Source organism: Vipera ursinii (assembly GCF_947247035.1).
Source record: "Vipera ursinii genome assembly, chromosome: 2".
NCBI classification, from domain to species: domain Eukaryota; kingdom Metazoa; phylum Chordata; class Lepidosauria; order Squamata; family Viperidae; genus Vipera; species Vipera ursinii.
The window spans coordinates 81,866,820-81,893,093 of record NC_139513.1 but is presented as its reverse complement, the minus strand read 5'-3'; the positions used below and the strand labels follow the sequence as shown (position 1 = coordinate 81,893,093).

Below are 26,274 nucleotides of genomic sequence, written 5' to 3'. Positions count from 1 at the left end.
GGTAACCCTGTTCTACCCTTGCTCTTTGTGGACTTCTCAAATAGGAAGGTATATTGCAGGAACCAAATGCTGGACTAGACAGGCCTTTGATCTAGAGTCATAGAATCATTGGGCTTCTGGACAAATGGTTGTCCAATGGAGCACCCACAACTTTTGGAGGCAAGCTGTTCCACTGATTAATTGTTCTCAGTTCTAGGTTGCTTCTCTCTTTAACGAGCTTCCACAAATTTATTTTATTTATTTTATTTTTATTACATTTATATCCTGCCCTTCTCCAAAGACTCAGGGCGGCTTACAAGCTTAGCAGTAGCCTTCATTCTATGTATATGCCTGCTTGTTAGGGCTTTCACACACACTCCAAGCGGCATTATTACAAATTGCTTCTCGTCCTACCTTCAGGTGCTTTGGAGAATAAGTAAGTAGCCTTTTCTCTGTGGTAGTCCCTCAAATACTGGAATACAGCTATCACATCACGTAACTAGGGTTAGACATCCCTAGTTCCCTTAATAGTTATGTCATATGATTTAGCATCCAGACCTCTTATCATCTTTGTTGCTCTACTCTGCACTCTTTCTAGGGCAGACATGTCAAACACAAGGCCCATGAGTGGGATGCGGCCCAATATGTCATTCCATCCAGCCCGTGGACCTGCTCTGGAAAGAGCAAAGGACTGGCCCGCCACACCTCGGCCCGGCCTAGGCCGACCGGGCACTGATCTACAACCTGGTTGTGTCCATCAAAGCCAGAACACACTCAGCGTTAAATCCACGGGGCAGCCCTACCCCATCCCCTGGGTGTGCATGCAAGTAGTGTCCGCTATCCATGCAGGCTGTTTTGCCCTGCAGGCTGACTTCACCAGGATGCCAGCACTGGCCGTCTCCTATGTGCACACCCAGGGAGGAGGACAGAGGCCGCAGGGCAGGTCCTTGCTAGTTCCAGTGGATCTTAGGCTCAGCACGTTCTGGCTTTAATGGATGCAACCAGGTTGTAGATCAGCACCAACCCCTCACCAGCACCTCCAGCCTTGCAGCCATGAGCATCCCTTTCAATGGGATTGCCCCCGACCGTCCACATGGTATAGGAATGGCTGGCAGCAGCATATTAGTCCTGGCAATCTCTCCCCCTCCCATCATCCCTTCCTGAGTGCAGGGGAAGGAACGAGATGAGAAGGTGAAGGAAGGAACGGAGGAAGGAAGGGAGGGAGGATGGGAAGGAGGGAGGGAGGGAGGGAAAAGGGGAGGAAGGAAGGTACAGGGAAAAAGAAACAGAGGGTGATAGGAAAGAAGGAAGGAATGGAGGGAGGAATGAAGGGAGAGTGGGCGGGAGGGAAAAAGGGAGGGAGGAAGGAAGGAACAGGAAGGAAGGAATGGAGGGTGGAAGGAACAGAGGAAGGAAGGGAGGAAGGAAGGAACAGAGGGAAGGAAGGAATGGAGGGAGGGAGGGAGGGAGGGAGGAAGGAACAGAGGAAAGAATGGAGGGAGGGTGGGAGGGACCATGTCCCAGCGCTCGCCGCAGTCCCATTCTCCTCCGCCAGAGACCTTCAGATCTGCTCCAGTCCTGCCCAGGCACCCCTGAAGCGAGTGATGTTGAGCTGGCCATGCCCACCCAGTAGGCCATGCCCACCCCAGCCATACCCACCCAGTAGGCCACACCCATCCTGGGCACACCCACCTGGCCACCCAAGGGCAACCACAATGCTGATGTGGCCCTCAATGAAATTGAGTTTGACACCCCTGTTCTAGGCTCTTAGCATCTTTCTTGTATCATAGTGACCAGAACTGGACACGGTATTCGGGTGTTCTTTTACCAATTTCTTGCCTATTTTGACCTGCCTTCCTGCAGATCAGATCTGATCAGATCCCATTGGTTTTAATAATAATTCTGAAGAACAGATTAGTTCCTAGGTTTAAAAAAACCCTCTAATTGCCACCAATGAGAGTAAATATCAAATCAAATGTTTCCCCTAACAAGTTCTTATGCATGGGTCAACAGTATAATAAAGATGGGCACATCTGCCAACATGTACTCTCACCCCCTCAATTATCTGTTGGAGTTTTGTTCATTTACAATGTAAGATCCTATAGCTCATTTTTAAACTATTCACAAAGATTTTGAACATACTAGTTGTTAGATACTGGGTTCATCGCTTCAATGACAAGACGAGGTGAGTGAGTTCAGCAAAGATCATTGTTTATTGCTTGCAGGATCTGAACTGAGAAACAGGGCTGCGAATGCAGCAATTTATACCCTGGCCTCTAGGTGGCGGCTAATAGCTTTAAAGCAACCTATTGCCGCCCTAGAGGCAGCCAATGGCGGTGCTGGAGATGGGTTGTCTGAGGAGCTGGGAGCCGTTAGCCAGCTTCCCTGCTTAAGCAACCTTCCAGCGATTAATCCACATGGTGTTCCCTTAACAAGACAAAGCCCAATACATTACACCCCTCCCCCCTAGAATGTACAAACATTATAACAACAAAAGGAAAATGATTACAGCAATACAAATTTACAAGGTACAACAATAGTGTGCATTTACATGTTTTCCTCCTGTCTAATATATATGTTTCCTAGCTAGCAGCACAGTCATGATACAGACACATTATAGCTCCGTTATTTCAGAACAAAATCCTGTAGATGTGCAGGTTTGTGAACACTTGTGGAACGCCTGGGTGACCCAGGTGCTTCCTGGCCTACCAGCTTGCCCGCCAGTCTGGGTAGATCAGTGTCTTTAAGTTCAAAAGTCTGGTTGACTCGGAAATCTCTGGCTGGCCCTTCCAGGTTGGCCCACCCTAGAGTCAGTTTGCTCCGCAGAGTTAGCACAGCGGCTGTAGTGTTCTGGTTGGCTTTCCCCATCAGGGGACCCATGTTGCACTCCTGGGCTTTCTTCCCTTCCAGCCTCCTCCCTGTTGCTCTGGCTACTTGGACCCTCAGAGCCAATGGATTGCTCGGCCTGGCTGCCGGTTTGTGGTTCGTGAAAAGAACCTGTGACAAAGTCCTCGCTTTGTGGCCGTTCTGGAAAACGCTTTCTAAGCTGATCTATATGGTGACGGACAACTCACCCACCCTCTAGGCCCACTTCGTATGAGAGAGGGCCTGACGTTTTGGTAATCTTCCCTGGCACCCACAAGTCCCCATGCCCATAGTTCCTGGCCCACACCCCGTTGCCCACTTTCAGCCCCCTCGGGGGTTTTGGGTGAGAGGCCTCAGCTGCCACCCAGTCAGGGTGCAGCCTATCCAGCTTTGTGATTAGGCGCCTCCCCCAGCGCAGCTCTGCTGGGCTTTTCCCTGTTGCCGTGCAAGGCGTGGAATGTTGGCACAGGCAAAAGTCAGCCAGTCTGTGGTGCCAGTCCCCAGTCACTATAGCATGACTCCTTTGTGGTGCGAACCATATGTTCGGCTTGACCATTAGTAGATGGGTGAAACGGAGCCGATGTCACATGCCTAATGAGGTTTGCTCTCAGGAATGCCTGAAATTCTGCCACAGTAAATTGGGCCCCGTTATCGGACACTATAACGTCCGGCAGCCCTTGTGTGGCAAAGAGTTTTCTAAGCACCTGGATGGTCCTAGCAGTAGTCATGTTTGCGATTGGTATAACTTCTAGTCATTTAGAGTGGTTGTCGACCACTATAAGAAAGAGCTGTCCCTAAAAGGGCCCAGCGAAGTCTATATGTATCCTAGACCAGGGAGTGTGAGTCTCCTCCCACCTGTGAACTGGAGTGTGCGGCATTTCAGGCCTTGATTGCTGGCATGTTTAATACCCATGCACCTGGGCCTCAATGGCTTTATCTAATCCTGGCCACCATAAATAGCTTCTTGCCAAGGCTTTCATGAGAACAATACCCAGATGACCTTCATGAAGTGATTGCAACACCCTGTCTCTTAGTGAGGTGGGAACTATGACCCTGTTTCCCCAAAGAATACAACCCTTGTGAGCTGAGAGCTCGTGTCTCCTTGTAAAATAGCTCTGAAACTCAGGACCTGGGCTTTTATCCAGCCACCCTGTGTGTACCCAAGATAGCACTCTACTTAGGGTCTTGTCTGCTGCCGTTTCTGCAGCAATGTCCCCCGCGTGGAGGGGAAACTCCGGCAAGTCCTGAATGGACAAAATGCAGGCCGCTGGGGCCAGGTCTGATTCGATTTGAGGCAGTGGAAGTCTGCTCAGGCCATCTGCATGGCCCATATCCTTGCCGGGTTTGTGAATTAGCTTAAAAGTATAAGCTGATAAAAAATGAACCATCTAAGCATCCTAGGGGATAAAATGTGGGGTGGCTGTCTGTCTGTAGTGAATAACCCCAATAGCGGTTTATGGTCTGTGAAGACCGTGAAGTCCCTGCCGTATAAATAGTTGTGGAATTTTTTTACTCCAGCAACTATAGCCAGTGCCTCTTTATCAATTTGAGCATAATTACACTCGGCAGAGGACAGTGTCCTTGAATAAAAAGCAATTGGAACTTGAGTTCCATCTCTCTCTAAGTGACTTAGGTCTGCACCCACCCCGTATGGGGACGTGTCACATGCTAAGCAAACTGGCTTTGACTACTTGAAATGAGTGATAGTGGAACTAACGGACAGAAGGGCCTTCAATTCCTGGAAACACTTTTTGTGAACTCTAGTCCACTTCCATGAATGTACTGCTAATAAAAAAAACCAGCTTAAAGGGCAAAAGTGATTTAGGGAACTGGGCAAGGAGTGGGGAGGACTGTAATTTAGGGAAGTTCCAAAAAGGTGTTCCAGGAAGATTGTGAACTTTGTGGTCCTCGTCAAATGGGATTGCAAGGGAGGGACTTGAGCTTCAGGCCGGGGGAATAAAATGCTATTGAAATCTATTTAGGATGTGCCTACTTGCTAGCCACCCACTCTTGCAAGAACATATTTTTCAATAAACTGCTTGCTGCTTCATTCAATGACTGTCAAATTCTTGGAACCTAAGTATGTTTCTCACTTAATTAAGATTTCATAAGGGAAATAAAATATCAAATGTTTCTGTTCCAAAAAATACAGGTGGTCCTTGACTTACAACCACAATTAAGCCCAAATTTCTGTTTTTAAGTGAGACATTTGTTAAGTGAGTTTTGGCCCTCTTTACAACTTTTCTTGCCACAGTTGTTAAGTGAATCACTGCAATTGATAAGCTAGTAGCATAGTTGGAAAGCAAATCTGTCTTCCCCATTGACTTTGCTTGTCAGAAGGTTGCAAAAGGGGATCGATCACATGACCTTGAGACACAGCAATGGTCATAAATATGAACCAGTTGCCAAGCGTCGTAATTTTGATCACATGACCACGAGGATGCTGCAAAGGTCACCACTGTGAAAAGCAGGCATAAGTCACTTTTTTTCAGGACCGTTGTAACTAAACAAACTGTTGTAAGTCGAGGACTACCTTTATCAAGGTCATTTATGCCTCTTCATAAACAGAGTCCTAGCCCTATTGTTTCAATTGCTCATACACACCCCAAGAGTTTGAAACCTGGGTCTCAATCAAGCAGTGGCCTCATTAACGAAGGGAGAAGTGTAGCTTTCTAAATTATATTCAATCTTTCCGACTGTGCCTTTTTCGGCCACAGTCTTGTTCTCAAAAATGACAAAACACGCAGAAAAGGACACCGGCCAAGTAACGTTTGGCGCGCAGACTACATTTCCCAGAAGCCCGTAGAGCGGCGGGGCGGGAGGAAGAGGAAATGATGAAGGCGCTCATCCATGGTCAAAGGGTAGAAGCACAGGCAATTTGGGGCATGCGGTTAGTCTGTCGCCTGTTCTACCCGCGGGGCCTGCGATCGTAGTCATGCGTGTGGGATAGAGGTTGTTGCTTCCCCACGCCTCCCCACCCCCACACGCGCGGCGAGAGCATGGCGGCAGCTGAGAGAGAGCAGAAAGAGCTGCTGGCTCTGATGCACCAGCAGTTGGTCCAGATGGGTTATCAGAGAGCAGCCAAGGAGTTGCTGGAGCAGAGCGGCCAGGTAAAGGCGCCGCGGCCCACGTGGCTGGGAACATGGGGACCGGCAGCATTGCTGCTTGCTTGAAAGGCAGCTGCGGGTCAGGTTGCACCTTGAATTGTCCCCTTCACAAGGTTTCTCCTTTGGCCTGATAACGAGGCTGAAGTCGCTTCTCTGGACGTTTGAAAGAGGACACCCTGGTCCTTGGGTTAGTTGATTGTGTTAAGTGGAGGAGGGTGGTATTCATTTTTTTCCCCAAACCTGTGGTTTTGTGGTGCTCTCCTTCTGTAGCTTAACTATTTTGGCTTGGAAATCATCTCTAATACTGACCTGCTTTACAGAGCTGTTTGGAAGAATATACTCTTGTTATTAAAACAGTCTCCTTTCTCTTTGGACATTTAGGGCAGTGATCAGAACATGTACATTCTCAGGATAAGGATTATTGAAGAGGTTGAACACTTACCTGTCATACAGATTCTAGGCACACTTATGTGTTTAAGCATTCCTGTGCCCATGTGGCACACCTAAATAAACAGTGGTCATTATGATATTATGGAATAACAAAGGTAAATGCTCATCTAAATGGTATAAGGCAAATTGCACCTTACTCTAATTTTGCCCATTTTAGTCTCGGACGATGTATTTCCAGGCATATGAATCACCAGATGCCCTGATTCCACCTTCTTACAAATACTCTCCTTTATCGGTACCTTCTTAATGTTCATAAGCCACTTAGAGATGTTATACTAACTAATGTGAAATGAGCATTTAGTAAAACTGCACCGTAGTGATCATCATAAACACTGCTGAAAGAATCTTCTGTTTTCAGTTTGGTTTCACTGTGGGAGAAGGCCATAATGGCAACTGCTCTCTAAGTAGCAGACGGGTCCTGCAGTTCCATCAGTTTGGGAATTTTGTTTATAAGTTGAGATTCATTCATTCTCCTGCAATCAGAGTCTATAAATAATTAAGACTTTTTGCCCTTTGTAGACATTCCTATGTCTCTGCAATACAAATTAAACCATGAGGGTCAGTTGGTAAGTGTATGTTCTATCCTGCTATTCCCCCTTCGCATATGGCTGAAACTGGCCATTTACAATGTTTTTAAGAGCTGAAATGAATGTCCTTTTGGATGGGTTGGAAATCAACCTTGTCACAGATCTTCATGTTCAGTTTCCAGATTTCCAGGATGGCATCTATTTTAATAGTGATTTAGTATGCAGCAATTATCAGATAAAGAGACATATCAGAGAGCAAGATAGAAGTGCTAGTATGCAGAGTGAACAGACCAGAAGATCTTTATGGATTATAATTCATACATTTTTGTTTTGAATTGTTACTACTTGACTAATGAAAATTAAAATGATATATATTTCTGTAAAAGTCTCTGCTATGTTCTTTTTATATTCTCACAAAACATAGTTTTGTAATGATGCTCAAATGAAAAGATAAAGAGCTACATTAGAAGAGTTAAGGACTCATAGGTCATCATCATTGCTTATTAAAACTTGGGCTGATACCCTTAAACTTGTTCTTTATATTGTGCTTCTTGGAAAGGTTGAGATTCAATTCACCGTGTATCAAAAAGGCAATCAGGTGTTATAGTCAGTGTAATATTGTAGAAATATTGATCCATCTAAACTGCTTCTACTTTCTGCTCCAGTAAAGCTACTCACACACCTGTGCAGACATTGCTCAGTGAGTTATAGCTGCATAAATAAAGCATTAAGTGGAAAAATGTGGATTTTGAATAAGAACTAATCTGAAAGCACTTCCCGTTATGTATTTTACTTATTTACAATATAGCCTGCTTGTAGGCTCTTCTGGCAACTGACCATCCCTGAAAGCAAATCAAGGAAAATAAATAAATTGCTATGATTTGTGTTTTTTAAAATGAACACTGACAAAGAGGTGCTTGCGGATGAAAGTCATGGTCAGTCTATGCTGGGGCAGGTGGCATCAGTGTCAATCTGGTCTCCAAGGAAATTGCCAAGGTGCCACAGCCAAGAAGGCTGTCTCCAGTGGTCCCACATAGTATTAGCCTCTTGTGTCAGGATGCTAAAAACAAGATCTAAAGTCTTGATTTTTGAGTAAGAACACAGCAGGAAACACGTGTTTCCTCACATTTTGGAGTCCTAAACCATTTGAATCTTTAAATAGCAATTAGTGTCTGATAAGTAATGCTGAGGTAACCATGCAATTCTTTTAGGATTTGTGTTATGCCATTTCTGAAAGATGTCTCCGCTAATAATAATATATATTATTATAATATACTAGTTACCTCATTCTGCACTTTTCAAATCATCTGTCACTCATGCTTTGGTCACTTTATGGTTTAATTTGTGCTCTACATGGGGCTGCCCTTGAAGACCACCCAGAAGCTTCAACTAGTTCAGAATGCAGCAGTGCAAGCAGTATTAGGCATGCCTTGGTATGTCCATGTAACATTTCTGCTTTGTGAGATGCACTGGTTGTGAATTTGCTTCTGAATGTGAAGCAAGGTGCTGGTTTTACCTAGGGCTTAGTTACTTGAGAGACTGCCTGTCTCCCATAGTATTTTTCCAGAAAGCTCAAACTGGCAGGATTGGTGTGCTCCAGGTTCCATTGATTAAACAGTGCCATTTATCAGGCTTCTTCTCTGTAGTAGAGCTTGATAAAGTGGGCTTGACATAAAGTATCTCAGTTCTAAATATTAAATATATGAAAGCAAAGTATAACATCTTAATAATGTAAAAATTGACTCTACTTATGTGGGCACACACCTGCAAACACACACATACAAGCAGGCCACTTGTTCTCTTTAGCCTTTTGTGAAGCCACTCTCAATTTTGTTTGCAGTGGGGGTGGTTTAGGTTGTGATTTTAACTTTAGAGTGGTAATAAAGAATGGTTAGTTGCAGCTTATTGAGGTAGGCATAGGAGACATTCTAGTGTTTCTTTTGAAAACGTGGTCTTTCAAATTATTTATATAGCTTAAATTGGTTCACAGTGTGGTATATCAAACTACTTCAGTAATTTTTAAACACAGCATGTGAGGTTTACACAAAATTCTAGTTAATAGTCATTTCAGTATTTTTATTGAGGTCCTCAACTCCTGTGCATTTATGTTTCTTTATCTTCTTGTCTGTTGAAGATCTGTTGCATTTTGTCTTTATTTGAAGATTCACTGCAAAGGACAGTATTTATTTTTTTTTACCTTTATATTGTAGTTGAGTTGATTGTAATTCTTGCCATTCCTTGCCTGCTGTGTGTCAGACTCCCAACCTGCAAAAAAGGTGTCTTAAGTGTAATGGGAGTAATCCTTCCCTGAAAAAGACAGAGCAAGATAATTGCTAGCTAAAGCCACTTTCTAGTAGAGTTGTGCATACCATAGGTGGTCCCAGTTCAGTTTGTGGCAGGAGAGAAGAGGGCAACGGCCAGTCCTCCACCACAGTTCCAGTTTCCTATGTGGCCTTTGGGAAAATTAATTTCCCACCTCTGCTTTAAAAGAGTAAATTTCTACTTAATGGATGCGTGTTTAGAATTGTGACTTTAATCCAGAGTTTTGTACTGAAGAGTTATAATAAAAATGATTTAATCATACAAGTCCAATATTTTGTCTTCCTGTACAGAAAGCTTTCCCATCATCTCATATTTCTCTAAAAGAGATCATCGCTCAGTGGAGAAAGTAAGCTTTTCTGTTTATTATTGGAGGGTGGTTAGAGATGTTTTGCCTGTTGCTGCCTTATAGCTATACTTAATTGTTATTTAATTCTTTTGCACTTGGTTTAACGGTCCTGATCTTGTGAATGCTGTATCACAGATTCAGTATTGGGTTTTGGAGTAGTTTGAAACAACAGTATAAGAAGACAATTTGTCCATTGTCAATAACTTACGGTACTTAAAAAAGCTGCTTATAGTTGCAACTATATTAAGACAGATACTTAAATACTATATTAGCTTTCTTACCTCAAAATATCACTGTTCTAAGCTTTTTGATACCCAAATAATCCTTTTTATACAATGAATTTGTACAAAGCCTAGTAATCTGGTGCATTGAATTACAGTAGCAATATCAGTATAAAACTCTGATACATTTAGCTATGCGATTTTGTCCTTCGTGTTTGTTCTCTTGTATATGATAAGAAAATCCTAGGACCATGTTCTTGCAGTTTAAATTATTATGGGACTTAATTGGGTTTTGCATTATAATTTCATAGTCCTGCCTAGGATATGTATAGCTCTAATTTTATTTTTAACATTAAATTTGAAGTCTGCTGGTCTTACACTTTCTTGAGAAAATGATCAAACCGTATCAAGTCAGGTCAAGGTTTTTTGTGTGTAAAGCAAAGAAATGCCAACTTTTATTTCTGCCATAATAAAGATAGCGCTCCTGAAGAGTGGCTTGCAGTTGAATACGTTTTGAGAATCTTAGCAAGCCTTATTAACTCCCAATTTAGCATCCTTATAAAATCTGTCTAACAGGACTTTCTTCCAATTTGGAAAACCAAAAAGGACCACAGAAACCAAGAGAGGCACTCCAGTAAAGATCAGAGTTCCTGACCCCGAGAGCAGTTCTGAAAGCTCAGAGGAGGAGGAAGCAGCAGGAGCCATAAAAAGTAAGGACCAGTGGGGATGAACCATTCAGAAAAGTTTTCAAATGATTGACTTTGAGAAGAAGATGGGTGCATGGAACGGGGAGATGTAGATGCCTCATTAATACTTCAAGAAGCTGAACTAAAGGTGCATAAATCCTAAAACCTGCTGAATTGTGGTTTCTTAGTGGAGAACAAAGAAACTTGGAAAGCTGGGGCATTAGTGCGTTGACAATGGCATGGGTGTCGTTCAAGAACATTGTATCTCATTCCCTATAAGCTCGAAAAAATGAAATAAACCCCTATCTGTGTTAATGTGATACAGAAGGAAATGAGATTGAGAACAAGAGGGAAATTGCAGTTTTTATTCATTTATACATTTATATATCATTCTGGCAACGTTACAAGTTCACAATATTTGGAATACTACATGACCACAACTTTCTGACACCTTATTTTTTTATATAGTATAAGTATTCCAGATTCATTAGAACTGTGATTTGACACTTTAGGTATTTAAAATTCAAATTGCATCCAGGAGTTTTTTTCAACCTTATCTGTAGAACTTACCTTTGAACAACACTTTTTAATTGTTGTACAAAAGTTTTCATTGTTAAGGTACAGATATGGCAGTTACAAAGCAATGTATTTTTAATTATGGAGATCAGCTGTTCTAGTTAACCCTTTTCTTGCGATACTTGGTTGAAAATCAGTTGTATTTCTTCACAACTTCCCATCTTTGCAATAATAAAACCGAGAATTCAAGAGTAGAAAATAATTAACAGAGAAGATTTAAATCAGGACAACCTCAGTACACTTTTATGTATTATTGCTATTTGACATAGCTTGGGGACTGAGTGGTTTATATTGAGATTATTGAGACTGTGTCCATTACACTAGTATGGACAAAATCATTTCAACCAGATGCTTGAAAGAAACTTTTTAAATTAGCATACCGGTATTTTATTTCCGATCTGTCGCTCAGCGATCATTTATCCTTTGATAGAAGAAGTAGAGAACAGAGCCTCTTCAGTGATTCAGTTTGGCTACTTCCTTTTCTAGAATCTTTTCCATTCTAATTGATTTTAATATAAGTTGAAAAAAAATTGTCTTTAGTCTTATCAATATGATGTTCTTTTGTATGGGTGTTCCAGATAATCTGCCTGCGAATAACAGCACCAAGTCAACCAAGACAGTAAGTAAAGAAGAGAGTAGCAGCGAAGATTCAGATTCATCTTCTGAAGAGGAAGCAGTTGCCAAAAAGACTGTAAGCAACAGACCTTGATCACTGCTATTCTGCTCCCCCCCAAAAAGGAGTGTATCTAGGATGGTCGGTTAGGACTGCACTAGGAGCCTGTTTATTTTAAACATTAGATCCTAGACACTATTTAAAATCTGCAGTTAGGCGCAATTTAGAAAAGTGACTGTCTTGACTAAAGACGTACCTGCAATTCAAAAACAAGAGTCCATAGATTGTACAAGAGTCCATAGTTGTGTTTTACAGATAAATTCTGCTGCCTCAGTAGTATATTGCTTATTTGTATACAGTATTGCTTATCTTTCTTACTAAGAGAAGAAGGTAAAAATGTAAGTTCTCTTTAATATTACTTCAAAATGATGTCTTTAATTCAGTGTTATAAAGTATCAGAGCATACAAAGACACATACACAGGGGAAAAGTTCATAATTTTAAAGTATACTATTAACTGGGTGTCTTTAGCCTTTAGAAGATTTAAGGTATCCAATTTGTTCCTTAACTCTCTCCACTTTAAAAAAAGGGGTGGGTGGGATGGGGGCTGAAACGGCCACCTCCGGTGATCACAAAGGGAATGCTGGTATTGGCCAGATCCCACTTTTACACCCCTGATCTAGGGTCAACCTCATTTTTACCATACAGAAGATCTCTAGCGCTGTTGATGGGGAAACATCCATTACAAAAGGTGCTAAGTCTGCTGGGAACAAGGTATCTCCCCCAGCTCTTGACTGTCGCGCCCTGTTTCAGGCAGCCACTTGGTGATCTGTTGAGGTGATCGATCCTGAATGGCAGAACAGATGTGCTTGTCGATTTAGAACTGGGGGGAGGTCTCTCCAGAGCACATATTAAACAGGCAGCTGTTATTATGAAATCTATGGGAACAGAAAGTTTCTTTGTACAGGGATTGGCACATATTATCACTTATGGTGGACATGTCCGGAAGTGGTTAGATATTGGACGAGGATCCAAAAATGGATAGAGGAAATCACAGGGTGTTTAGTTGATCTTAAACCAGAGACGTATCTGCTTGGCTCCAGGCCTGGAAATGTTAAGAAGGAAATACGGTATTTGGTTTTACATATCTTAACGGCAGCAAGGATGGGATGTGCTCAGTTTTGGAAGGCAAATCATACCCCGCCAGATGAAGTTATAATTAGGAGAATACTTGATTATGCAGAGGCAGACACATTGACCAAGAAGTTGAAGGGTAAAGAAGAGACACCAGCATTTATATCATGGAATAAATGGTATATTTGGATGGATAAAAGATTAAAGAAATGAGGGTGGCTTGGAGGTTGGTCAAAAATGAAGTGATATAGTTTTTGTTAATGAATAAGCTTTGGAGTTGGATGGTTATAAGAGACTTAAACCTAAACCTAAACCTAACCTTAATGAGTGGAATATAATTGTTAGTTTAGAAGTAATATTTGAAATTTTTGAAATGGTTTTCAATTTTTTGATTTTTTCATTTTCTGTATATTGTAAATGTTTTTTTTTTGTCTTTGTTGGTGTATGGTGTGTTTTTAACACGAAATGTAAATAAAGATTTATTTATTTATTTAAAAAAGTTTCTTTGTACGTAGGATATGCAGAAGTATTTATAAGCATGATTTAACAAATATCGGGGAATCTTTTTTTTTTCTTTTTTAACCAGCTTTTCTTGTTGTAGGACAAAAACCCCGTGGCTAGAAACAAAGCTGAATTTCTGCAACCGGCTGATCAAAATACTAATTCTCTCCCAGGGAAGGGGGTGACTGTTGCTGCTGCCCAAGCAAAAGGAGAGCAGAACAAATCTGCTTCAGATAAGACCCTGCCTCCAGCTGCGAGAAAAGCAGGGCCAAATAAAGCTCTTTCTAGTAAAGCAGGACCTCCTTCGCAGTCACTGATTTCAGGAGGGCAAAAGACAACACAGACCACAAAGACAGCCGAGAGCTCCGAAAGCAGTAGCAGCAGCGGCAGCTCATCTGAGAGTGAGGAAGAAACAACTTTGGCCGCAGTAAAAGCCCCACCTTCCAAACCGAGTAGGTATAGGGCTTAAGACCTCATTGCGGTGTTGCATAGGTAGTGCTCTAAATTTGCAAAAGGGTCTCATCTTTATTGTCATACCGACAGTGGTGCAGGTGTGCTACAGTAGTTTTACTTCTGTCCCTCATTCAGGTAATCTCCAAGTTCTTACTCAAGGCTGAAAGAAAATTCCAAACTCAACTGTCGAGGAGAATTATTCCTTTTGCCAGTTGTGAAAGCCTCTTAAGATACCCTTTCCCAAACGGTATCCTTCAGATAGGCTTGATGGGCTTGCTGAAATTTTTGGAAATAGAATCTAAACGCCACCAGGGAGGCTGCCTTAAATGACCTGTAGGATGGGTGTTTATGCAGTATGACACCGCTATAATGAGCAAAACTTAAGGGTTTTTTTTTATGCGAGTCCAGATGCCATCTGTAAAGACTGCACTTCAAGAAAAACAGATTTTAAGAGTTCTTTCTACAAATTTGGGACTCAAAACAACTTTCTGAGCTAAAAAGAAGCTTGCCTTGACGGAGTGTATGTAATCGTGTGACATTTAACACGTGGTCATTGTGTTCTGAATATGTGGGTAAGGATTGAAAGGTGTCTCTGCAGTGTCATAGAAACACGATTATTATTATTTTTTGCTTCAGAATCTTGCAGAGCTAGCAGGACATACCCTGTTACATTGCAAGAACCTTAGATGCTGAAGCTACTTCTGGTTACTGTGTTTGGTGATGGTGGGAATGGATCCGCCCCACTTCAGATTTGTACTCCTATTTTAAACTTTGATATGTGGAGCAACAAAGATAACTTTGGATATCCTATAATTTAGTCTTGGTAGCCGTAAAAGCTGAATGTTGTTTTTTTTTTTTAAAAAAAAAAGTTATCTCCTTTGGCATCAAATCCTCTTTTCTATATTTTAGCTTTAAAGAAGCCGGCGAGCACAAGCAAGGACTCAAGTGATGATTCTGACTCTGAAGATGGGACAAAAGCACCAGCAGTCCAAGTAACTCCAGTTAATGGTTTTCTAAATTAGGGGAAGGGCATGTCCTTTTTGTTTGTGCCTGGAAGCTAGCTAAATAATTCACTCATTTGTCATGCAGAGCAGGGAAAGTGCCTTTGAGAAAGAATACCCTTTGCTTCTCCCCATTTGGCCATTTTCAAGGGGGAGGATATGTTGAGGAAAATTTATAGGATTGGACAGCAGCTCCATAGCATCAACCTCCAGACACTTCATTTGTTTAGTGTGCATTTTTGTCCTCAGAAGATGCTCAGAGAAGACATTATGAATCCAACGCACCCTTTTCCTAAAGTGAATAAAATTACAATTCTATATAAGCTGAAATAGAGATGGAGGAATAGGGGAATTGGTCCTCTAATGACCAGTAAATACCGTAGAGCTAATTAAATTATGCACTCAAGTTTGACGGGGTTCTAAATTTAAATGAACCTGCCCCCATTATTTGAATCTCTTGCCTCATCGCTACGTTTTCGTCCAAGAAAACCTGGGATGTTGGGATGGAGCTTTCCTACCTCTGCTCTTGTGCCAGACATTAGCTTTTAAGGCTACCAGGAAATAATGATGCTTGGATACTTTCAGAGGAATGGTTTGTCCTATTTCTCCCATGTGCATCTTTGAATCGACAACAGCATTGTCTCTAGTGCTAAAGTCCGAATTGGCACTTGAGGACTTCATTCCAAGAATGGGGAAGGGAATACATTATAAGCTATTCCCCCCCACTTCTGTAGAGGGCGGAAAAGTGGACATCAGGATGGTTATGAGAATGTGAGCAGAATATAATTCTTATTCCAGTGGGAGACCAGGCAGGCTAGCATTGATTATTATAGTCAAATTTAGCATCTCATTTTGAAGAGGTTCCTCCGTGGTGTGGTTTTGTTTGACTAGGGGGGAAATAGGGTTGATTTCTCTCTCTTAACTTTGACGTGTGAGCCATGGCCAAGTTCAGTTTTCCTTTTCTCCCTCCCACCCCAGTCATAGTTATTTTTATATTTTCTTCTTTTTTTCTCATCCAGGTTTCTAAATTGCTTTTCTCAAGAGGCTTTCTCCCTAAGCTTGACCCTCTTCTTCATTTCCTTCTCCTGGTGGGAAAGAAAAAAAAACTTCCCCTGCTCAAAGAGGTTCCAGGAAATGCAAGAGAAAAACCATGCTTACGTTTTGCTTCCTTTCTCCTAAATCAGCATAAGCAACTTTCTAGAGTTTTGCTAGTACGAAAGAATGACACTGGAATATGAGTGGATGTATTGTCCTCTACTTATCTCCTTCAAGTTAGAGCAATAGATTAGACTTGACAGAATGACATTTCTCAACGGATCAAATATGATTCAAGTATTAACTGGGTTTATCCTTCTCTTGTCCCAACTTGACTGTTCCAATGCATTAGCTGGAATATGCATCTTTACTAGCCAATACCTGTGCTGTCCACCCCACCCCACAATACAAAAATCGTTGTTTTTTAATCTTTCCTTCTAGATTAAGGCAGCTGTGCAAAATTCCCCGATCAGTAGTCCACTGCTGAACAAGTCACCAGTCACTCCTGGATATTCTGCGAGAAATACAGTAAAGGTAAACATACCAAAACAAGCCATTGCAAAATCTGGAAATGCAAACAGAAGCCCAGAATCAACAGACACTTCAGAAACTACTGACTCATCGGATAATGAGACTAAAGCACCTGCTTCAGTATCACAGGTGAGATGCACTGGTAAAGTTGGCCAAGATGCTAATTCCAATATCTAAAGCCAATAGGTACAAAATGTTGGAAAGGAAAACAACTTGAAACATTTCCAGTAAATGTCTGGAAGTCTGCCATATATGAATTATTGGGCTAATACTACCAACTATTCCTGTGGAATCTAAAGAGCTGCGAGAGCCGATTTATAATTTTGAGAGATAAGAATCACTTAGTGTCAACTAGGTTCTCACTTCGGTATGACAAATTGAAATTGGAATATAAAGTAACCGAAGTGTTTAGTTAACATGATCATCTGTAAATTTCTCTAGGCTTTAAGATTACAGACAATGCCCACAAAGATTTTTTTTCACTTGCTGCTAAACAAAGATTCCACCCGTATGGCAGTTTTTGGGCTGAGAATTTACTAGATTGTTTTTTACCCTGCCCATTAGTGGAAAAGGTATACCATCTTTCAGTTCAATTCTGATAAAAAAATAATGCTTATCTGATTTTAATGAAGCCATGTCACAGAATGTAACTTCATTTGTATAAACTGCACAAATGTTAATCTAAAACATGAAGAAATGTTAGGACTTCTACAGCATTGAATGAAATACATCCACTGCTTCAAGTGTATTTTAATGTAAAATACAATTGTAATGTGCCTTTATCATTTTAAAAAAATTCCAAGGTCCTGTACATTTTTAATAAATAATTTTGAAAATGATTCCATCTAGATATATTGATCCAACAGACTAATGGGATGGAAGTGTGCGGCTCTCCAATTTGTTGTTAAATAATTCAAAATAGTGACTGATTTTTAATCTACTGTAAGTTCATTAGAGAGAAAACATAATTGATAGATTTATTCCAAGAAGGATTACCAGTAGCGTACAGTAAGTGATAGGTGATCCAGAAGGTTGCAGTAGTCAGTAAAATGAATTTTGTCAAGAGTTCCAATAGGCCAAAGGCATGTCAAACTGCCAGCCCGCATGCCGGATGCGTCACACCAAAACTGTGCCAACCACATTGCCAGCAATGGGGAAAAAGTCGTGATACATCACGCGACATCACGTGATGTTGCGAGTTTGACATGCCTGCAATAGGCCCTGGTTTATTTGCCTTCCAATAGCATCTGTCTCCCATGTCCATCCCTCACCTTCACAACTGCAGCTTCCATAACAGTGAACCACAAAGCCCTACCATTGTACTGTTCTGAGTTTGTTACAGAAATACTGTTACGGTAGTAATAGTTAAGCAAAGGGGCAACTGCGTGAACCATATCCAATTATGTATTACATCCTGATTGTTGTTGTTTTTTAAAAATATCCTTACTATTTATTATTTCATAATGTCTGTATCCTTCAGTTATTTATACATAACATAAACCCTTCACCTAATGAAAGATTGAAATAGAAACGTTTAATTCAGGATTGCTCTTAAATACTGGTTTTCTTCAGCATTCTTTGCTATGTACGTGCATACAGTTCTGTTCTTACCGCGAACTGCTTGAAGCATTTGAAAATTCTGTAGGTATATACACATAAAATATACACACACAAAAGAGTTATATGTTTATTTAATTTTTTATATTGCTCTGTATTTAAAAATAAAGCTCAGGAAAAAGAAGTTGACATAGCTTCAGAACAATTTAACCTGCTTCCCAAGCCTTCTCAAGATCTATTGCGCCAGAATGTCTCAGTCAGGTTCAGGAACTCGGACATGCCATTTCTCTAACCTCTTAATAATAGTTAAAATTATCTCAAAAAAAAAAATCCTCAGGCCTTCAAAGCACCAGCAAAAAATACAGCTTCAAGTCCATTAAAGAAGGCAGTTTCTGCTTCTGTTCCATCAAAATCTACCCAGAAGGCCCCTGCGACCAGCTTATCAAAACCACCGCCTCCTTCAAAAGAAGCTCAGAGCTCAGACAGCAGTGACTCATCATCTGAGAGTGACAATGAGACTCCGCCAGTTCCCATAAGTCAGAAGGTTGGTGTTTTTCCTCGAAACTCTAGGAGACGTTGGTCTTGGTTTTTGCATGAGCTAGCTAGCCATTGTAAGATGATTTGCTTGTTTTTTTAAGAAGACATTTGCATTCCTCCAGGGTAGCATTTCTGGATAGTGTAAAAAAAGAAAACTCAATATGAACGATAAACAGCTAATTCAGGATCACTTTTAAATACCAGTTTTATTTGGGAATTCGTTACTATGCATGTACAGTATATACAGTATAATTCTATTCTTACCCTGGAATTGCTTGAAGCATTTGGAAAATTCTGTTAAGTATATACACACAAAGTAGTTATATTTTTATTGATTTAAATTGTGATAATGCTCTGTACTTATAAATAAAGTTCAGGGGAAAGACCTTGATATCGTTTAGAGAACAATTTAACCTCTTTTCCATATCTTCATTTTGATTTATTACACCAGAGTGTCATATTCAAGTTCATAAACTGATTTATACCCTTTTTCTAATCTCTAACCATAGTTAAAATTATCTCAAAAAAAATTCCTCAGGCCTTCAAAGCACCAGAGAAAAATGCAGCTTCAAGTCCATCAAAGAAGGCAGTTTCTGCTTCTGTTCCATCAAAATCTACCCAGAAGGCCCCTGCAACCAGCTTATCAAAACCACCGCCTCCTTCAAAAGAAGCTCAGAGCTCAGACAGCAGTGACTCATCATCTGAGAGTGACAATGAGACTCCGCCAGTTCCCATAAGTCAGAAGGTTGGTGTTTTTCCTCGAAACTCTAGGAGACGTTGGTCTTGGTTTTTGCATGAGCTAGCTAGCCATTGTAAGATTATTTGCTTATGTTTTTAAGAAGACATTTACATTCCTCCAGGTTAGCATTTCTGGATAGTGTAAAAAAAAGAAAGTCCAATATGGACTATAAACAGCTAATTCAGGATCACTTAAATATCAGTTTTATTTGATAACTTGTTACTATGCATGTACAGTATATACTGTCAATGCTACAAACATTGGACGTTTTTTCCTTGACAATATAAGAGGCAGCCTTTCCCTTTAAATGTTTTGCCTTTGAAAAATGAAGCTGGGGGGGGGGAGAGAGAATGCTACCCCGGTTGTTTTCTTAATAAGATAAGAAATGGCACGAAATAGAACGGAAGAGAAGCTTTGCATGTTAAACTAATTGGAGAATGTGATTTATGACATTTAAATTAAGGGAGGGAATTGTGTTCGATACGATGTGGGAGGAGAATTCAGATTTTAGTATCCATCTATGAGTGCCGATGCTTCGTTCTCATTATTATAGACTTTTTAGAATAATGCCAGAATATTCTTTGAACTGTCTCATTAGTCGGAATCATGACATATACAGTATAATTCTATTCTTACCCTGGAACTGCTTGAAGTATTTGGAAAATACTGTAAGTATATGTACACAAAATAGTTATGTTTTTATTGATTTAAATTGTGCTAATGCTCTGTACTTATAAATAAAGTTCAGGGGAAAGACCTTGATATCGTTTCAGAACAATTTAACCTATTTTCCAAGCCTTCATTTTGATTTATTACACCAGAGTGTCATATTTAAGTCATATACTGATTTATACCCTTGTTCTAATCTCTAACCATAGTTAAAATTATCTCAAAAAAAATATCCTCAGGCCTTCAAAGCACCAGAGAAAAATGCAGCTTCAAGTCCATCAAAGAAGGCAGTTTCTGCTTCTGTTCCATCAAAATCCACCCAGAAGGCCCCTGCGACCAGTTTATCAAAACCACCACCTCCTTCAAAAGAAGCTCAGAGCTCAGACAGCAGTGACTCATCATCTGAGAGTGACAATGAGACTCCGCCACTTCCCATAAGTCAGAAGGTTGGTGTTTTTCCTCGAAACTCTAGGAGACGTTGGTCTTGGTTTTTGCATGAACTAGCCAGCCATTGTAAGATGATTTGCTTATTTTTAATAAGATATTTACAGCCTGCTAAGATAGCATCTTTGGATAGTGTTAAAAAACATGAACATTAACATGGTTAAACATTAACGTTAAAATTAACCTGCTAAAATACACTAACAAGTCAAAAATGTCATAATTAAGATAAAATGGTCATTCCCGGATGCCACTGCTGGGGGTGGAGGAGGCTGCCCGGGTTCAGTCGTAGCGGAAGCCAACGACAGTAGCGTTGGAGGCAGCGGCGAGAGAGACCCTGGAGGTCTGCTGCATCTCCGTCAGCCTCCACCTCCCCTGCAGAAACAAATTCCCGTGCTGGCCCCCATGGCAGTAGTGAGCCCCAAGGACCGGGCAATCGCTACAGCCGCGGCGGATGCTGTTGGGGTGGCCTAGTGCGCTCACCGAGACGTTGGAGCATCTTTGACGGCTGTGGAGACAGGAGCAGCACTGCCTGCCTGCCAGGGAGAAGCAATAGGAAGGCGGCGGTGGCAGCTGCTGTTGCAGCAGCTTAGTGCCCTTACCAAGACACTGGAGGAGCTCCAGGCCCAGCGTAGGAGCCGCCACGCTCCCCATCCTTGGTGGCTGTGGCGGCAGAAGCAGCGGTGTGTGCAGGCGGCACTACCTGTTACTTGGAGGGGCGGGAGCTGCTGGTGAATCACCCATGCCCGCTTGCCAAGTACTGCCTGCCGGGCACTAGGCTGCCCCAACAGCCACCACCTTCCTGTTGCTTCCGCCTGGCAGGCAGGCGGTGCTGCTCCTGCTACCACAGCCGCCAAAGATGGCGAGCGCAGTGGCTACCACGCCGGGCCTGGAGCACCTCCAGCGTCTTTCGGTGAGCACACTAGGCCACCCCAACAGCAGCAGCCGCCACCCGGTCCTTGGGGCTCACTGCTGCCATGGGGCTGGCACGGGAATTTGTTTCTGCGGGGGAGGCGGAGGCTGACGGAGATGCGGCAGACCTCCAGCGTCTCTCTCGCCTCCACCGCTACTGACATTGGCGTCCACTACGGCTGAATCCAGGCAGCCTCCTCCACCCCCAGCAGTGGCATCCGGGGATTCTCCAGTTTCATCGGAACCAAGCAGCAAGTGGAAAAGTTATCAGTAGCAGCACTACCGGGAGCGGTTTCAGTCGTCCCTTTCATTGCCAAGCGTCCCCATGGAAGTCGGAGGTGCCGCAGCTGGCTTTTCGAGTTGGTGAGTGAATGAGAGCGAGACAGAAGCATTTTCGAGCAAAGTGTGAGTGAATGAGAGTGTGAAAGAGGCTTTTTAGAGCAAAGTGAGTGAGAGAGCAAGAGAAGCTTTTGCAAACAAAACGAGAGTGAATGAGAGCGAGAGAGAAGCTTTTCCAAGCAAAGGCGAATGAATGAGAGTGGAGGGGGCAGGGCGGGTGCATGTCTCACCTTAGGCTCCACTCTTCTGTCAAGCCCCCTGTTCTGCGCACACATGGGCACCCATTTTTTGTGGCTCCCAATTTTTCCTTTTGTGAGGGAACCAGTTCCAAGTGGCTCTTTCACTGTTTCCGGTTGCCGACCCCTGCTCTAGAGCAGAGGTTGCTGGCTCAGAAATTCTGGGAGTTGAAGTCTACAAGTCATTAAAGGGCTGTCATTCCCCGTCTCTGCTCTAGATCAGGGGTGTCAAAACTCAATTTCATCGAGGGCCGCATCAGGGTTGTGGTTGACCTTGGGGGCGGGGGTGGGCACGGGCAGCTCAACGTCGCTTATGTCGGGGGTGCCTGTGGTGGCCCGAGCGGGGCTGGGGAGGATCCATTGTCTCCAACCGAGGAAGGCAAGACCAGGGTGATCACCATACCCTTGTCCACCAGAGAAGCCTTGTTGTCCCTCTGAGGCCATGCAGAGGACCCCCAAGGATGCAGGCTGCCTGGAGCCCTGGGCAGTGGAGGGCAAGCGCCAGTCCAGCCTTTCCCAAGAGGGCACCCGGCTGCGCTTACTTCCTCCTCAAGGCTGCTGCTGATTGGCTCGCTCTTCTTGGCTAAGTTCCTCATGGTGTGTGCAGGAGGGCAAAATGTGTGGGTCAGAGGGAGGGCCGCTCCCTCTCCCCACCAGGAGACCAGCTTTGTAACCAAAAGCATCCTCAGCAATAGGACAGGAGACCACCAGGAGAGGTCAGGAAGAGAGGACAAGGATGGCGAAAGGGCAGCAGGGCTGCTCGTGGCCATGTGCTAAGGCAGGACTTCCCCCAGATCCTCCCTCCCTCTCATTATAATCTTCCTTCCTTCCCCCCTTTTCTTCTTTTTCCTTCCCTCTTCGTTCTCCTTTCCTTCTTCCTTCCCCTCTTTCCTTCTTTTTGTTTGTCTTTCTCCTTTCCTGTCCCCCTCTTTGATGCTCAAATGCAAAAGGGGAAACATTTCTCGATGCCTCCTTGCCTTGTGATCAAATGCCACTTTTGCTCGTAGTCTGTGGCCACTTAAAAGACTTGAGTGCAAACCATGCTTGCATTTAGTGGGGGTGTCCACAGACGACAGTACAGCAAAATTGTCAAAATGGTGGCTGTGATAATTGATCAGAGTTCCTCTGTTTTTTTATGTGCAACAGCTTTAGCATTTAGGGACAGAGGTACGTTCGTTGCTTTTCTATTAATACATAATCCTTAAAAGGGCTCTCCTGTAGGGACCCTGCCATGGTCTGTTTCAGACTGGAAATTTAGCAAAGGAAAATATTTTTCCACACTCTGCTCTGTCCTGTTTTTCCCACTGGAAATGACTGTTTGCAACACACAAGGAGAGGATACTTTCCTAAGAGTTCACAGTTCAAGAACCACCGGTGTTAACTTGGATTGCCAACAAAATTCTTCTTCCATGCTCTGGAAGGAACAACGGGAGAGGGAGAGATTGCCAGCACTATCCGACGTGGGCAGGGCCGGTCCCAGTGAAAGGGAAGCCTCGTGGCTGCGAGGTGAGGCTAGGTCAGCAAAGGGGCTATGGAGGTGCTGGTGGAAGGGGGGATGGTGCTGATCTACAACCTGGTTGCGTCCATCAAAGCCAGAATGCGCTCAGCCTTAGATCCAGTGAGGAGCTGCCCCGCCTCCTCTGCTCCGCCCCCTGGGTATGCGCGTAGGAGGCAGCCAGCGCCAGCGTCCTGAGTCAGCCTGCAGGGCAAGACAGCCAGCTGGGACACCAGACTGCCTGCTCGCCGCCTCCTGCGCATGTGCCCAGGGACTGGGGTGGGCGTGCCCATCACTGGTTCCGGGGCTGCCCCGTGGATCTAAGGCTGAGCGTGTTCTGGCTTTGATGGCTGGCACCAGGTTGTAGATCAGCGTCCGGTCAGCCTGGGCTGGGCTGAGGTGCTGTGGGCTGGTCCTTTGCTGTTTCCAGTGCAGCTCCGTGGGCCAGATGCAACCACATGGTGGACCGGATGCGGCCCATGGGCCTTGTGCTTGACATGTCTTCTCTAGATGATCAGACAGAATAATTTTGCACACAATGGTCCTTTCTTTGCCAGTGTGTGTACCCCATCTCTTAAAGCAATATAGTTCTAGCTCTCTCCATTGGCGCCTCGGAAGCCTAGTATAAGGTACACCTATTATCTGCTCCGTCTTTCATCTGTAAAATTTGGTCTCTGCTTTGCCTCTTGCTGCACCTTCCTGTCTTTTCCCTCCATCGAGATAAGTCTGTCATTTTCCATAGCGCTGTTTTTTGTAAAAGGTGAATGGATATGTTCCTTTTTGAATGTTTAATATACATCTCCTTTGGTTCCTCCACTGCGAGCGCCATGGGAGTCGGCAGAGCCAGATCTTCAAACTTTTGAAAGGCCAGGAGAAAATATGTATTATGAATGAAAGATTTGCATAAAAGCAGGCACCTACGATATCCAACATATACGTTCAGTTAGCACAGTTAGGCTAGCTACATTGATTTGGAAAGAAATAGGCCAAAAATGACAAAATTGTGCATATCGGCTGACTAGTAATAACAGGAACATCCAAATTACTGAGATTGAAGACTTACAAAGGCGGAAGAAAGAAAAAAAGATCCATTTCAATAACTCCTTTCCCCTTTTTTTAGGGAACATGCCTTTTCTTGCCAGCAATTGTCAGGTGTGTTTTGCATTGTATTTTACACCGTCTTAACAATATTCATTGTTGTCGCACAGAGGAATAAGAAAAAAAGAACTGATGTTAGGGACCTAGCAGCCTCGGTATTGCCCTGTTTAACAGATGAAAGCTGCCCAGAATTTTTTTTCTTTTCTTGCCTCGTTTTTTGTTATTCACCCCAGAGTTCTTAAAAATACAGCAGACCAGATGCTGAGTTTCTTGAAAAGACGGCTTTGATTTAGCTTCCTCGGCGGGCTTTGAAGTCTGGTTTAATTCAGCAACTGTAGCTTGTACCGCTCACCGCTGTGTGGCTTCCTTCTGTGGCAATTGAATGGCTGGTTGTCTTCTGTAAAAGTAGTGTTTTATCCCCCTTCTACTTTCCAAATTAAAATCTATTGCAAATGCATCTCCGTGAGGCTGTAATATGTATTTTTTATTTTTTTTATTTTTTTATTTTAATCCCATTTATATCCCGCCCTTCTCCAAAGACTCAGGGCGGCTTACAGTTTAAAGCACAAATCAATGTGCTCAGCAATAGCCTTCATTCTATGTATATGCCTGCTTATTAGGGCTTTCGGGGGCCCCCAAGCGGCATTATTACAAAGTCAGCTTATTGCCCCCAACAATCTGGGTCCTCATTTTACCTACCTCGGAAGGATGGAAGGCTGAGTCAACCTTGAGCCTGGTGGGACTCGAACCTGCACTAATTGCAGGCAGCTGGTGTTACTTAAGGAGGCATTAGCCCACTGCTCCACCGTGGGCTTCATCCACCTTTAGTACTAGCAAGACCAAAGGATTTCAGATCGGATTTTTGTTGTGCATCATTCAAGAAGCAGTTGATCTGACAAATTTAAATGCACATTTCAATGTTATTCATTTGGTTATAAAATTTATTGGTTGCCCATGTTACCACAAAGTAACTCTGGGCAGCTTACAATCTTAACAAAGCAAAAATTATACAAAGCTAAAAGACATAAATAAAATACTATGAAATGTATTTTATTGTAAATAAAATGGTACCAAAAAAACCCCGATATTTAAATTCTTAAGATACGTCTGGCAGGCAGATTAAAGTTTTCTCTTTGTTTCAGGCTACACAGGCGATCCTCGGATTACAACTCTTTAATTGGGACCAGGATTTCTATCCCTAAGCAAAGCGGTCATTAAGCAAAGCCTCATGCTTAGCCAGTTGTGGACATTGCTATCTTTAATGCTGGGAATACATCTTTTTTTTATTCTGTTAGAAATTGAAGAGGGAAGGAAAGGTGCATGAAAAATCAAGGAAATTTATAGGTTTGTCTACCTGTTTCTTCCTTGAGGTGCAGAGCTTACCGACTCCACACCCTTCTGTGAGAACCGGACAAAACCAGGCCAGTCAGCCTGGGATCCTACCCAAAGCTGCACCAGGTGCTTTGAAGGAGAAGGAAGCACAGAAGGAAAGCAGCAGCAGCAGCTCATCTGACAGCGAGGATGAAACTGACCTTAAAGCAAGCAAACTGCCGGCTCCACCTGGTAAGAAGACTCCAGCCCTGATGGTGCTCATGGAAGGAACCTTTTTTTTCAGCGGCTCTAGTATTTCTTTGCTTAGCACAGGGGTGTCAAACTCAATTTTATTGAGGGCTGCATCAGCATTGCGGTTGCCCTCAGGGGGCCAGGTGGGTATGGCCAGGTTGGGCGTGGCCTACTGGGTGGGCGTGGCTAGAGTGCGTACGGCCTACTGGGTGGGCGTGGCCAGCTCTACATCGTTCACATCAAGGGTGCCTATGGGGGCCTGGGCAGGAGTGGGACAGATCTGAGGGTCTCTGGCAGAAGGAGGGTCTCTGGGCCAGGGCCAAGGCAGTGGGGGCTGTTCCC

General features: G+C 43.0%; 1 protein-coding gene across 13 annotated transcripts in view; it reads left to right on the top strand.

The window, feature by feature from the left end:
* Positions 1–5,712: 5,712 nt before the first annotated feature.
* The window catches only part of TCOF1 (treacle ribosome biogenesis factor 1), a 61,062-nt gene continuing 40,500 nt past the window's right edge, over positions 5,713–26,274 (top strand). For 8 of the 13 annotated variants that reach the window (XR_014491413.1, XR_014491414.1, XM_083354347.1 and 5 more), the window contains exons 1-11: positions 5,713–5,954; positions 9,541–9,596; positions 10,394–10,527; positions 11,658–11,770; positions 13,427–13,778; positions 14,689–14,771; positions 16,257–16,475; positions 18,241–18,447; positions 18,979–19,185; positions 20,088–20,294; positions 25,740–25,932. Coding sequence is in view for 11 of the 13 variants with exons in the window: in XM_083354347.1 (XP_083210473.1) it covers positions 5,844–5,954; positions 9,541–9,596; positions 10,394–10,527; positions 11,658–11,770; positions 13,427–13,778; positions 14,689–14,771; positions 16,257–16,475; positions 18,241–18,447; positions 18,979–19,185; positions 20,088–20,294; positions 25,740–25,932 (1,882 nt within the window). In the remaining 2 variants the exon portion in view is untranslated. The remainder of the gene's footprint in view (positions 5,955–9,540; positions 9,597–10,393; positions 10,528–11,657; positions 11,771–13,426; positions 13,779–14,688; positions 14,772–16,256; positions 16,476–18,240; positions 18,448–18,978; positions 19,186–20,087; positions 20,295–25,739; positions 25,933–26,274) is intronic. The other 5 variants (XM_083354350.1, XM_083354343.1, XM_083354348.1 and 2 more) reach the window with 5 other exon arrangements.